General features: G+C 37.1%; 1 protein-coding gene across 1 annotated transcript; it reads left to right on the top strand.

Annotated features, from left to right (window-relative positions):
* Positions 1-12,553: 12,553 nt before the first annotated feature.
* LOC110826036 (CDP-diacylglycerol-glycerol-3-phosphate 3-phosphatidyltransferase) lies at positions 12,554-13,154 on the top strand. The gene has a single exon (XM_022056618.2). It carries the CDS (start codon positions 12,742-12,744, stop codon positions 12,982-12,984), a length of 243 nt encoding a protein of 80 aa, XP_021912310.1. The 5' UTR covers positions 12,554-12,741; the 3' UTR covers positions 12,985-13,154.
* Positions 13,155-15,362: the final 2,208 nt, after the last annotated feature.

Below are 15,362 nucleotides of genomic sequence, written 5' to 3' on the forward strand. Positions count from 1 at the left end.
GTGCCCTAAAAAAGTAGTCTACTTGAACCAAAACTCACACTTACTCAATTTTGCATACAGTTTTTTCTCCCCAAGGACCTGCAAGACCTGAGTTAGGTGGTGAGCATGTTCCTCTCTACTCTTTGAATAGATCAGGATATCATATACACAATTATTCATGTATTTGTTTTTATTAGTTCTGTTCTCATCAATTAATATCTACATAAAACATACACATACACAATTTATACATATTTATATTTACACATATTATTTATAATTTATAAGCACAATATTATGTCTTCGTGTGAAATACACGTAATTCTTACTTACGATGTGATTATAAAAGCTTTAGGAATCCTTTTTGGCTCGTCTACGATCCTTTCAAAAATCCAGATGCTATTTGGATAGTTTTCCTCATTTATAATAGAAAACATACATTAATTTACGAATAATTTTGAAAACTATACACGCAAAAGGATGAACATATTTTACCTTCGGATACGCGATCCCAGTCGCCAGCTTAACAATGGGCCATCACACTTCTATCACTAAAAAGGTCATGCGCTGATGCTGGGATCTGTGCGCATTACCGCATACAGCGTACCAACAGCAGATTCAGTCGTCTCACTCCCTTTTTTCTTCCCCTTTTTTTTCTCTTATTGTTTTTCTTTTCTTTCTCTTTTTTTTTTTCCTTTTCTTTTCTTTCTCTTTTTTTTTTTTTTTTTTTTTTTTTTTTTTTTTTTTTTTTTTTTTCTTTTTTTTTTTTTTTTTTTTTTTTTTTTTTTTTTTTTTTTTTTTCTTCTTTTTTTTTTTTATCTTTTCTTCTTCTTTTTTTTTTCTTTTCTTCTTCCTTTTTCTTTCCTTCTTCTTCTTCCTCATTTCTCACAACTTTTTTTTCTTTCTTTTTTTTTTTCTTTTCTTCTTATTCTTTTTCTTCTTCTTTTTATTTTTCTTCTTTCTTTTTCCTTTCTTCTTCTTCTCTTTCCTTCTTCCTCTTCTTCTTTCTCTCTACCCAACTGCATCTCTTCTCTCCCCTTTTTCTCTCTATAACTAACGACAATTGCTCTCGTCTTTCTTTCTCTTTCAGTTGCAGCGTCACGCGACACCGCGCGACCCTTCTCTCTCTCTCGGTAGTTGACGCTGCTTAACCCTTTCTCTCTTCTCATAGTCGAGTCTCTCGCCTTGCTCTTTCCTCTCTTTCTTCTTTTTTTTTTCTTTTTTTTCCGCTATTTCATTACATGTATATATACAAATATATATACATATTTATGCTTGATCTTGTTCTCTTACTCTCTACATCCTTCTTTTTGTTATTCTTCTTTATTTTTTTTAATTTATAATTAGTTGCATATATATTTTTTATTATATATATTTGTTTCTTTTGTACCCAGCTAGGCACCAGCTGGGTATTACAGTGCCGTTGCGACCCATCTACTTCCCCGCTTGCGCTGTCTTCCTCCTTTGCTAGTAAACTATTTACAAAGCCAAGCTAAGACAATGCTTCAATCTTGAAGCAGCCTCTGTTGTGAGGATCTCTAGTTAGTCGCTGGAGCCATTGATATTTTATATTTTATTGTATGTGTGTGCGGCTACATATATATATATATATACAACTATGTCTTCTTTCTTCCTTTTCTTTTTTGTTATATAATGTATATATCTATATATATATATAAAGAGAGAGAGAGAGAGAGAGAAAAAAAAAAGCTATATTTATACATAAAGAGAGGCTATATATATAGCATAAAGAAGAGAGGTCATATGTATTAGATAAATTACCTATACAATTTTGTTATACGTAGAGAGAGAGGCTATATATATTCTACAAATATGTATATAAAAACCGATGGTGGATGATGAAGGAAGAAGGTTGAGGATGAACAAGTTGGAGAAGATGAATGGGTTTTTAATTGGGTTCCCGCAGACACCAAACTCTGGTGTACGTGATATCTATGTGAATTAAAATATATAATATTACCGTTTACGTATGGTTATATTAGCAGTGTCAATATAAAAAATAATTTGAATATTTTTAAAAGTTAATAATTGATCAAAAGTATATATTAGAGATTTTAATCATGATCATGGTTTTTTTTTTTTTAATATTTTGTTTAAGTTTAAACATTGGTAAATATTAGAAATTTTAGAAAAAAATTATAATCATGATCTAGAATCTTCAGTATTTTATTATATATTATACATTTAAGAGAAATTATTGTAAATTAATTTATTGTAGGAAGCTATTGGAATCTTGAAATGTAATTGAGTGTTTATGTAACACCCACAATTTTCTTTTTGGTAATTAAAAATTAATAAATATAAATTTTTATTATTTTATTTTGTATTATTGTATTTTGTTTTATTTAATTTAGAGTAAAAAATAAAATAAAATATAATGAGGATTTAATTGAAAATAATTTTAGAAAAAATGGGTGAAAGTTTGGATTTTGAGAGTATTTTTGAAAGAAAATTCGAAAAATAGGGGCCAAAATACAATTTTAAAAAGTTTCGCCACGTCAAACGCTGTCAGTAGTCCTGACCAACCAGGACGCGCCAAGTGGCAGAGGCGCTGATGCGAGAGGCCACGCGGGGGGCCACGTGGGCGATCCGTGTGCGCGCAATTGAATGGCTGAGGTTCGTTCCCGCACGCACGGACGACCTGGATGCGCTCCCTCCCAAACGCAATCAAACGGCCAGATTCAAAAGTGATCGGACGACCCAGAGTGAACCGCGATGGACGGTCCAGATTCACTCCTTATTTAATCACAATCAGACGATCCAGATCAAACGTGATGGACAGCCCAGATCAAAAGCGGATGGATATAAATAACCCCCATCCACACTAATCCATAACCCTAGTCACTAGAACCCCTCGCTGGAGAAGATGACCCAACCACCAGGGAGCCGACTCCGCCACCCCCCGCCGCACCGGAACCCTTTCCGACCGCTAAAAAAGGTAAAAACTTTTTCTTTTGCACGAAATTCAATTTTAAACTCACTCATGGCCAAATCAGAGTGAAAAGATTGACTAATTGGCTAAAAATACTAGCAAAGTCCGGCGACGCAACTACGGGAAATTTCACAAACCACCTCCGATGAGCCCCTTCTCGATTCCCATTTCGTGTAATTTTTTCACTGTTGTGATCAATGTTTTCTTCTCTACAAGTTGACTGAAGCGAAACACCCAACTGCAATGTGAGCTAGAGGAGCCGCCGCACCGGAGAGCCCCACCGTTGGTGAGTTTCGATTTTTCGTATTTTTTTGGGTCAACAGAGTCCCTTTAACATACTTGCTCACAGGAATTGATGCAAAATTGGCCGAATTTAGCCAAAAATGGTCGAAAACTGCCGACCCGAGGTAGGTCGCCGCCGTAGGCAGCGGAGCCGCCATCTCCGGAGCACGGCGGAGCCATTGTCCCTGGATTTTTGAAATTGGCCGAGTGGGTTCTAGGACTGATTTTGAGTGTATTTGGAACATTTGTAGGTACTATAAGTGCGTTTCAGTTCCCAGAGAAAAAAATTCAAAGAACCTAGGAACCGCTCGTAGGCGCAATAAACCATTTACCTTTTTGGTGTCAAATCGAGTAAGGATCCCTCACCCTATTCCCTATCATAGAATTGAAGTCTAAATAAATAATAACGTTGTATTTTGTGCGATTTTAGTAAACATGTGGAGTCCGAACCAAAAATTATTCTCTATTAATCTCTGTGGATGTATTTTACAGTCTAAAAGTATGATAGTGTCTTATTGATTTATTTTATGGTTTGAATGCATAAATTGCTACCTTACGTGACTGCTGTTTGATTTAGAATTTGAGACATGATTGTATTACCTGATGCACGTTCATTGCTTATGTGATTATGTTTGATTTGGAAATGGAGACTAAAGGAAAATGGGAAGGTTGTATGATTAAATAAACAGATGGAACAGCAGCTTTACTAAATATTCTTAGAGATGGTGGACAGACCAGATACATAGAGAATCCTGCCATGAACGTTGTCTCGTACTGGAGGGGATATGGAGACTGAATAATTTGGCGCTCATACCGGACAGGGTATGGGGACAGTCCTATAATTGAGATTGTTATAGGAAAGGGTTCACGTGTAGCGGGGACATCCCTATGAACCCCCATGGATAGTAGTAGGCTGGTGAAAAGAGAAACAATTATGGTTCGGTTTATTATTAATGGATATATATTGGACTAGTGTAGCTCATCATTTATTTAACCATTTCAGATCAAGAGCACCAGGTTCTAGAGCCCAATCCGCAAGAAGATTGCGAGTAGATGCTAGATATTTTCTATTTTCTATTTGTTTCCTTATTTCTCATGTTTCTTTCAAAGAATTAATTCTGTAATGTTATTTAGTACTGTTAAGTTATTATGTAAGGAATCTGAACCTTAACCTTTTATTTCACTTCTGCACTTAAATTATTATATATTTTCTTTTGGATTTTCGGGATCGTTACAGTTAGTATCAGAGCTGCGTTCCTCGGACCCATTCCTTACACAATAATCCTTAGAGAAACACCAAAATAATGAATTATCACTCAGCTATTCCTTGTGAAATGCAGGTACAAAGAGATGAGAAGAGGAAGACCTTCACTAAACCAAGCAACCTGGGATGGTTCGCTTAGGGAAGATGTTGACTGAATATTTGAGATGTTGGAGAGACTCATTGTTGCCCAACAGGGCCGAGAGGAGAGGAGGGAGCTACCTGACCCTCCCCTGCTGCCACAAGTTGAGCCACCCCTGCAGTGAGAGGATCCCGAGCCACCCTGGTACGACCCTGCATCTCCACAGTACCACCCGGCACCACCACTGTATAATCTGGTGCCCCCACTGTATCAGCAAGTGCCACCTCAGGGTCCCCCAGTCTATCCTCAGCATGGCCCAGTCCCTCTTTCATGGGACCCAATTCCTCCCATGATTAACCCAGGCTACATACAGAGGTACAAGAGACTAAAACCATCTACTTTTGCAGGGAGATCCTCTTTTGAAGATGTCGAGTACTGGTTAGCAGAGACAAAGAAGGCTTTCAAGACCCTGTGAGTGACTTTCGAATAGAAAGTCACCCTTGCTATCTACATGCTAGTGGGAGAAGCAGACCGCTGGTGGGAACTCAAACAGATGACACTGCCTGTTCCAGTTACTTGGGAACAGTTCCTAGCAGCATTTCATGCACAGTACCCTCCAGAGCATCTTCGACATATGAAGGAGATGAAGTTTGTACAGTTGGTTCAAGGGAACATGACTACGTCAAAATATGTTCGCAAGTTCCTAGAGTTGGGCCGATACTCCCCTGAGACATTGTTGGATGAAAGTAGGAAGGCTAAGAGGTTTGAGTGGGGCCTTCGCCCAAAGATCAGACATCATTTGTTTTTGTTGGAGCTCAGAACTTATTTGGCCGTTCTGGCCAAGGCACAGCAAGTAGAGAGGAGCTTCCGCACCTTCTCTCAAGCAGCAGGGAACCTCAGCCCCTCAGCTCCACCCCGCAAACCAGCACCTACTGTACCTGTTCAACAGAACAAGAGGCCCAAGTCGGTGATCCAAGCTCCCCCTCAGACTCTAGTGGCAGGACGCGGTAAGATCTATCAGCATTGTGGCAAGGATCATGGGGACCGACCCTGCTACCACCTCAACAACACCTGTTACATATGTGGTAGTGTCCAACATTATGCGAGGGAGTGCCCAAGGAACCAAAATCAGGGCAGATCTCCTATCCAGGGCAGAGCTTACAATCTCACCCAGCAGGATGCAGAAGCCAACCCGGACGTGGTACAGGATATGTACACTATTTGTAACTATCTTGCCCATGTTTTAATTGATACTGGTGCATCGCATTCTTTTGTTTCACATGTTTTTGCATCAAAATTTAATGTATTACCTAATAAACTTGATTCTATATTGTTTGTGTCTACTACTGGGAGTATGACACTATTGGAAGAAGTTGTCTACAGAGTTTGTATCATAGATATATCATATAGAAAATTGAGTGTGGACCTGATAGAATTAGACACGGAGAATTTTGATGTAATCTTAGGAATGAATTGGCTAGCGACGTATCATGCCACCATAGATTGTTTTAGCAAGAAAGTTGTATTCAATCCTCCTAATGAGGAGGCATTTACAAATTAATAAAATCATTTAGCATTTATTCCTTCTTGACAATTTTCTTATTTGTTGAGTACTTTAACTCTACTATTTTCTCTAACTAGGCAAACCCAAAAAAGAGAATTATATTCAAGAGATTCCTATAGTCCGAGACTTTCCAGATGTATTTTTGAATGAACTACCCGAACTGCCAATAGACAGGGAAGTCGAATTCACCATAAATCTTCAGCTAGGCACCCAGCCTATTTCGGTTGCTCCTTACCGCATGAGCCGTGTTGAGATGGAAGAACTGAGAAAACAGATCGTTGAATTGCAGGACAATAATTTTATCCGACATAGTGTGTCCCCTTAGGGTGCTGGAGTAACCTTTGCCAGAAAGGGAGATGGGATATTGAGGTTATGTATTGATTACAGAGGGTTGAACAAAGTTACAATCAAGAACAAGTATCCTCTTTCCAAGATTGATGACTTCTTCGATCAGTTATAGGGTGCCCAAGTCTTCTCCAAAATAAACCTGTATTCAGGTTACCATCACGTGAAAATCAGGACAGAAGATATCCCTAAAACAGCCTTTCGAACCAGGTACGGACACTATGAATTCCTGATCATACCATTTGGACTAACCAACGGCCCAGTCATCTTCATGAACTTGATGAACAGGGTCTTCAAACAATTATTGGATCAGTTTATCATTGTGTTCATCAATGACATCCTGGTTTATTCAAAAAGCAGAGAGGAACATGTTCACCATCTAGCTCAGGTTTTGCAGATTCTCATAGAAAAGAAGCTGTATACAAAGTTGAGTAAGTGTGAATTTTGGCTTTAGCAGACCACCTTCCTAGGACATATCATATCAAAGGATGGAGTGTCAGTGAACCCTGAAAAGGTTGAAGCAGTGCTTGGTTGGAAAAAATTGACATCAGTTAAGGAGATCCGTAGCTTTCTGGGGATGGAGGGTTATTATCACAAGTTTATGAAAGGATTTTCTAGTCTCACTGCTCCCCTGACTCAGCTCACAAAGAAGGATATCAAGTTTGAGTGGAATGAAGATTGTGAAAGAAGTTTCTTAGAGCTATTTTTCAGAGCTAAAGAAGTGGCTGACTACTGCATCTGTGTTGGCCTTGCCAAGTGAATCGGGGGGGTATACAGTTTACAGTGATGATTCCTACCTAGGTCTGGGTTGTGTTTTAATTCAGCATGAGAATGTCATAGCCTATAGGTCCAGACAATTAAAGAGTCATGGAAAAAACTATCTCATCCATGACTTAGAGCTTGCTGCAATTATACACGCCTTGAAGACTTGGTGTCATTATTTATATAGAGAGACCTTTCAGATCTATACAAATCACAAGAGTTTGAAACACATATTCACTCAAAAGGATCTCAACATACGTCAGAGAAGGTGGATAGAACTTTTTAAGGCCTATGATTGCGACATCTTGTATCACCGGGGTAAGGGCAACGTGGTAGTCGATGCACTCAGCAGAAAAAGTGCAGGTACATTAGCCCATTTAATGGTTTCAGAATATAGGCATATTGAGGCCACACAACAGGTACGACTTCAGGACTTGAGGAGAGTCACATGTTTGGGTCACCTGACCATTCAACCTGAGTTAATCCAGAGAATAAGGGAAGCTCAGTCCGCCGATTCTACCTTAGTAGCCCTCAAGAGAGATGCAAAACAGGGAATTAGCTCAAAATTTCAAATCTCCGCCGATGGGTTGCTCAGATTCCAAGACAGAGCATGTGTTGTAGCTGATAGTGAGTTAAAGAGAGACATCATAACAGAAGCCCACAGCTCAAAGTTTGTCATGCATCCCGGAAACACTAAAATGTACCAAAGTATGCGATCACGATTTTGGTGGAACGGGATGAAAAGAGATATAGCTGACTTTGTTTTTAAGTGATTGGTATGTCAGCAAGTCAAGACAGAGCATCAACGCCCAAGCAGGCTACTTCAGCCATTACCGATCCCATAATGGAAATGGGAACATATCACTATAGGCTTCGTGATAGGATTACCGAAGGCACACTCATGACATGATGCCATCTGGGTAATTGTTGATCGGCTTACATAGTCTTCTCACTTCTTGGCCATCAGGATGACTGATCCCTAGAATAAGTTAGCAAGAATGTATATCCAAAAAATAGTCAGATTACATGGAGTGCCAGTGACGGTAGTGTCTGACAGGGACCCCAGGTTCACTTTTCAATTTTGAAATAGCTTTCAGCAAGCCATGAGAACGAAGCTGTCCCTTAGTACTGCATTCCACCCTCAAACCGATGGACAATCAGAAAGGACAATCCGTACACTTGATAATATGCTCCAATCTTGTGTCCTTGACTCCAATTGGGATGACCATCTACCCTTGATAGAGTTTGCCTACAACAACAGTTACCAATCGAGTATTGGTATGGCTCCGTATGAGGTGTTATATGGGCGCCCATGCAGATCGCCGATTTGTTGGGAAGAAGTAAGCAATAGAAAACTGTTCTGCCCAGATCTAGTAGAGGAGACTACATCCAAAATAGTTAAGATCAGGAAGAACATTTAGACGGCTCAAAGCAGGCAGAAGAGTTATGCAGACACCTAGAGGAGAGATTTGGAATTTGAGAAATGTGATCGTGTGTTCTTTAAGGTCACTCCTTTTAAGGGAATCAGTAGGTTCGACAAGAGAGAAAAACTGAACCCTCAATTTATTGGACCATTTGAAGTTTTACACAGAATTGGTACCGCCGCCTACAGACTAACATTGCCTCTAGAACTTTCTAAGATTCACAATGTGTTTCATGTGTTCATGTTATGCAAGTACAACCCGGACCCCTCTCATGTCTTGACCCACGAGCATCTTCTACTCTAGGAGGATCTATCCTACGAAGAAGTACCGGTCGACATTGTGGATCGAAAGAGCATATTACTCCGCAACCGAAAAATTTCCTTTATAAATGTCATATGGCAGAACCACACACCGAGGGAGGCTACATGGGAGCTAGAATCAGACTTTAAAATCTAATATCCCCAGCTGTTCGATTGAGAGTGAGAGATAAATTTGAGGGATCAAATATCTTTTAAGGGGGGAGAGTTGTAATACCCACAATTTTTTTTGGTATTAAAAATTAATAAATATAAATTTTTATTATTTTATTTTGTATTATTGTATTTTATTTTATTTTATTTAGAGTAAAAAAATGAAATAAAATGTAAGGAGGATTTAATTGAAAATAATTTTGGGGAAAATGGGTGAAAATTTAGGTTCTAAGGGTATTTTTGAAAAAAAAAATCAGAAAACATGAGCCAAAACGCAATTTTGGGAAGTTTCACCACGTCAGACGCTAAGTCAGCAGCCCTGACAAAACAGAACACGCCAATTGGTAGAGGCACTGACGCGGGAGGCCACGCAGGGTGGGGGGCACGTGGGCGATCCGCGTGCTCGCAATCGAATGGTTGAGGTCCGTTCCCGCACGCACGGACGGCTTGGATGCGCTCCCTCCCAAATGCAATTGAACGGCCATATTCAAAAGTGATTGGACAGGTCAAAGTGAATCGCGATTAATGGCCCAGATTAGATCGTGATGAACGGTTTAGATTTACTCCTTATTTAATCGAGATCGGACGGTCCAGATCAAACGCGACAGACGGTCCAAATCAAAAACGGATTGATATAAATAACCCCATTCGCACCAAACCCTAACCCTAGCTGCCAGAACCCCTCGCTAGAGAAGACGACCCAGTCGTCGGGGAGCCGATTGTCGCTACCCGCTGTCGCACCGGAATCCTTTCCGACCGCCAAAAAAGGTAAAAACTTTTTCTTTTGCATGAAATTCAATTTTAAGCTTACTCATGTCCAAATCAGAGTGAAAAGACAAATCAATTGACCGAAAAATACTAGCGAAGCCCGGTGGCACCGCCGCAGGGAATTTCACAAACTGTCTCTGATGAGACCCTTCTCGATTCCTGTTTCGCATAATTTTTCTACCATTTTCTTCTCTACATGTTGACTAAAGCGAAACACCCAACCGCACTGTGAGGCGAAGGAGCTGCCACACTGGAGAGCCCCGCCGCCGGTGAGATTTGGTTTTTTATTTTTTTTTAGGCCAACCGAGGCCCTTTAACGTGTTTGCTCATAGAAATCTATGCGAAAACGGCCGACTCAATGCAAACCGCCGCCTCGGGTGGCGGTGGCGTCACCGGAGCACAACGGAGCCGCCGTGCCAGATTTTTGAAATTGACCGAGTGAGCCCTAGAACTGATTTTGGGTTTATTTGGAACATTTGCAGGTACTATAAGCGCGTTTCAGTTTTCGGAGAAAAAAATTCAGGGAACCCAGGGACCACCCGTAGGCGCAATAAATCGTGTAGCTTTTCGGCGTGAAATCGAGTAAGAATCCCTCACCCTATTCCCTATCATAGAATTGAAGTCTAAATAAATAATAACGTAGTATTTTGTGCAATTTTAGTAAACATGCATAATTAAGTACTGATTGCTAATGGAGGCTGAACCGAAAATTGTTCTCTGTTAATCTCTGTGGATATATTTTATAGTCTAAAAGCATGATAGTGTCTTATTGATTTATTTTATGGTTTGAATGTATGAATTGCTGCCTTACGTGACTGCTATTTAATTTGAGATTTGAGACATGATTGCATTACCTTATACACGTTCATTGCTTATGTGATTATGTTTGATTTGAAATTTGAGACATGATTGCATTACCTTATGCACGTTCAATTCTTATATGATTATATTTGATTTGGAAATGGAGACTAAAGAAAAATGGGAAGGTTATGTGATTAAATAAACAGACGAAACGACAGCCTTACTAGATATCCTGAGAGATGGTGGACGGACCGGGTACATAGGGAACCCTATCGTGAATGTTGTCTCGTACCATACGGGGTATGAATACTGAATAATTTGGCGCTCATACCGGACGGGGTATGGAGATGGCCCGCTTCTCCCTCATACCGAATGGGGTATTGAGGTTTAATGATTTGACACTCATACCGGACAGGGTATTAGAACGCCCTTGTAATTGAGATTGTTATAGAAAAGAGTTCACGTGTAGCAGAGATATCCCTATGAATCCTCATAGATACTAGTAGGCTGGTGAAAATAGAAACAGTTATTGTTCGGTTTATTGTTAATAGATATGGATTTATAATATGTTCTAGATTGCTGATTGTTCATGAAATTATTATCTATATGGTATTATTGTTTTTACAAGTTGTTTTCATAAATTCCACTATGGTAAGTGAATGAGAAATAATTTTATGATTGATAAATGAATTTACTAAATTTAATGCTCAATTAGTGGTTTTCGATTTTATATTAACTTTTATTTCTGTGCCGGTGATATAGTGTGATATTCTTACTGCGATAGTGTAATTCATCATTTATTTAATCATTTCAGATCAAGAGAACCAAATTCTAGAGTCCGATCCGCAAGAAGATTGCGAGTATATGCTAGATATTTTCTATTTTTCATTTATTTCCTTATTTTTCGTGTTTCTTTTAAAGAATTAATTATGTAATACTGTTTAGTATTTTTAAATTATTGTATAAAAAATATAAATATTAACTTTTTATTTCGCTTCTACACTTAAATTATTATATATTTTATTTTAGATTTCTGGAGTCGTTACAGTTTACGCTGTAATTTAAATATTTTTCAGTAAAATCAGATATTTTAATCAAAATTATAATAGTATCTAATAATATATCATATTATATATTTAAGAGAGATTTTTTATTTGGAAATATTGTAAATTAATATTCTAGAAAGGTGTTGCAATCCGTGCGATGAATGAAATTGGGAGTTTTGATGGTCATTCCAGAACATTAAATTACGCGGTTCCTTAGTCAACAACAACAATAATAATAATAATAATAATAAATGCTACATACGTTACCCTTCTCCAAACTTCCAATTACACGGAAACAAATATCAACATATATGTGTATATATTTATATTACACGGAAAATATAAATTCATTAATATTAACATATATATAGATTACACAGGAAACAATATCAAGATCTACCAATTTCAAAAAATATATATACATACATGTATATATATATTCCTATTACACGTAATATATATATATATATATATTTTCCACTAAAAAATTAGAATAAAAAGGAAGAGATATTCGAAATTGCCTGGACAGATAAACTTGTATATATATATATATATATGTACACACACACATATATATAACACGGAAAAGAAACTTCTCAGGATAAAAGGAAGCCGCATTCTTGTCAACAAACAAAGTTGAAAATACTAAACGTTGAAAAATAGCCACTAAACTTTCTTTAATTTCAAATTGGACCAACCTCTCCATAAAACCCATTCAAATTTCTTTAATTAATTTCTAGCCCCTCGAATTGGACCGAAGTTCTCTATAAAACCCGTAACCAAACAGATCCCATTCAAATTTCTTTAATTAATTTCTAGCCCCTCGAATTGGACCGAGTTCTCTATAAAACCCGTAACCAAACAGATCCCCATTCAAATTTCTTTAATTAATTTCTAGCCCCTCTCCCTATAAAACCTCGTAACCAAACAAATCTCTAATCAAATTTTCTTCAATTAATTTTCAAACCTTTCGCTTTCTTTCTCCCTCCCTCCTCGGATTCGCCATGGCAGGAAACGGCACATCATGGGCTGATCAATGGGATTACAACTCAGATCCATCGCCTTATACCACCAAGAACACCACCGAATCATCCACCGGCGCCGGCAAGTACAAGCAGAAAGTCGGCGAAGGAATCGGGAAGACCAAAGCCGTCGCCTCTTCTGGCTTCAAAAAAGTCAAGGAAGGTACCTCCGTTGGCTTACAGTGGGTCAAAGACAAGTATCATAAAACTACTCAAAAGCACTAGACAAACACACACATACCGAAAGATTTTTAGGTTTCCTGATTATACTTGGATTTATCGATGGATTATTGATTTGTTTTATGTGTTGAATACTTGTTTTTCTTTATTTATTTATTCCTTTTGTTCTTCTTCTGTACATCGATCGGTTTAGAATGGCTTTTTTTTTTTCTTTCTTTGCTTCTTTCTATTTTTTGAGACGGAATTCTTGTTGCTCATGATTTCTGCGTATGAGTTTCTTGATTTGGTTTGGAATTTTGTTAAACTAACATTAGCTGATTATTTATGAGATTGGATTTAATTTGAATATGACATGAAGAACACAAGTTAATATTGAACTTAATATGTGTGATTTACCGGGCTAAGATCTAAAAAGAAAATTCAAATATTAAGTTCAATTGCAAAGAACAATCTTCTAATCAATCAGCTTTCATCAAATATCGGTCTACACAAGATAATACTAATGTTCTATGCATATTCATTCGATGAAGACTCCTACAAAAGTATATAATATATATATACACACACACACACAAAGGAAGTCTAGTTGGATGGCAATAAAACAATATGAATAGGGCTTTTGATTAGATAGAAGAGTTTTCTTATAATCCAGGTGGACCGCCAATGTATAGTGTAAGACTAGAAATTTTCCCTTCTGCCCCTATAAGTTTTTTGCATGTTATTTGCCTATAACCTCAACCAATTGGCACTAAACCCAACCTAAGAGCTTTCATAGTTATTCTTAACTTCTATAGTCGAAGATGAGGTCGAACCATCAATTGAACCAAGTCCGGTCATCGATTTTTTTAATGGAAAATCATGAAATAATTGTATTAGGTAATACAGACGGCAAAAGAATAGTAAAAATAACAGAAAATTTAGTATATGGTTATGTATAAATACCTAATATTATCTTGTAGATATCATTCTAGAAAATTAATGATTGAATGGATGTTTTCTCTCTCTCTCTCTCTCTCTCTCTCTCTCTCTGTTATTCTTTCATTTTCTCTCTCTTTGAATTTGGTCTCTCTATGATTTGATTTTTTTTATAATTCACACACATACCGATAATATCAGAATTATAATCATAGTGCAAGAATGGTAGTATCCGATAATACAAGTCTTTAAACAAGTCAAAAAAATTGAAGAAATAGAAAAACATATGGCAAACTTGAAACATAAAATGGAATAAGAACAAGCAAGACCATGTGTATATATTGGTCCAACCTTACAATCAAACTTGGCTGACAAAAAGATCCAACCAAAAGTTGGATATAATTTACAAAATTCTCTTTCTAATTTTATAAAAAATTGAAAAAATAGCATATAAGTGGTAGTTACGTAGTGGAATTCCATAAGATTCATCGTACTTTTCACATTTCACAATTTAAAAAAAAACACCCTCTCATGTTCCATTACAAGGAGAATCCATTATATCAATAGACCCTCCACAATAACCATTATGCATTCTAGCTAAATGATTAATCAAACAACAAAATCAACTTATGGTCGAATTGCTTATTAAACAGGACAATTTACATCCTATAGAAGCTATATGGGTGAATTCTACAAGTTTCTAACAAATTTTTGAATTTTTTCCTCGAGGACAAGGAATTTGAAAAGGAGTTATTATAACATAGAATCAAAAATTAATTGTATAAGGTAATACAGATGACAAAAGAACAACAAAAATAATAAAAAATATAGTATTAGATTGTGTATAAGTACCTAATATTTTGCTATACAATTTATTCTGAAAAATAATGATTGAACAATTGTCTTCTCTTTAAATCTCTCTCTCTCTCTCTCTCTATTATTCTCTCATTTTCTCTCCTTTTTTAAACTCTTAATGACTTAATTTCTCTTTTTTTTTTATAATTTCCACAGATATCACTATTTTAGCCCTAAATCCTCTCCTCCTTCCAGTCACATCTACATTATTTTTCTTATATCATAATTTCTCTCGATGCACTTACCTCATGCAAACATACCTAACCATTTTTCTTTGTCCTAAATAACTTAAAACCAAATTGGTTGGTTGGAAGAGTATAGCTTTATCCTATGTTGCACGAGTTGTAATGATACAAGTGGCCATCACAATTATGTCCATATACCTTATGTTAGCCTTCCTATTAGCCTAAACCATTATTCACTAAATCATTAAACTAGTTGATGTTTTTAATGAGGTATCCCAGATCATCAGTAGCATGGATTTAACCCATAAGTTGAAATACAGTAACTCTATCTAAACATTTAAAGGGCTTCATTTTCATAAGCTAAAAAGTATATAATTTGGTTCTCTTAGCCAAGCTTGGTTAGACAGTCCTTATTAATCCTCATACCCCTTGGGTGGAACTATTAAAAGCTAAATACCTTAAAGGCAC

Source organism: Carica papaya, chromosome 9, assembly GCF_054855325.1.
Source record: "Carica papaya isolate Zhongbai chromosome 9, ASM5485532v1, whole genome shotgun sequence".
Classification (NCBI taxonomy): Eukaryota; Viridiplantae; Streptophyta; class Magnoliopsida; order Brassicales; family Caricaceae; genus Carica; species Carica papaya.

Excerpts from the sequence above, each read along its gene's own strand:
- LOC110826036 (XM_022056618.2), top strand. The coding sequence starts at position 12,742 with ATGGCAGGAAACGGCACATCATGGGCTGATCAATGGGATTACAACTCA.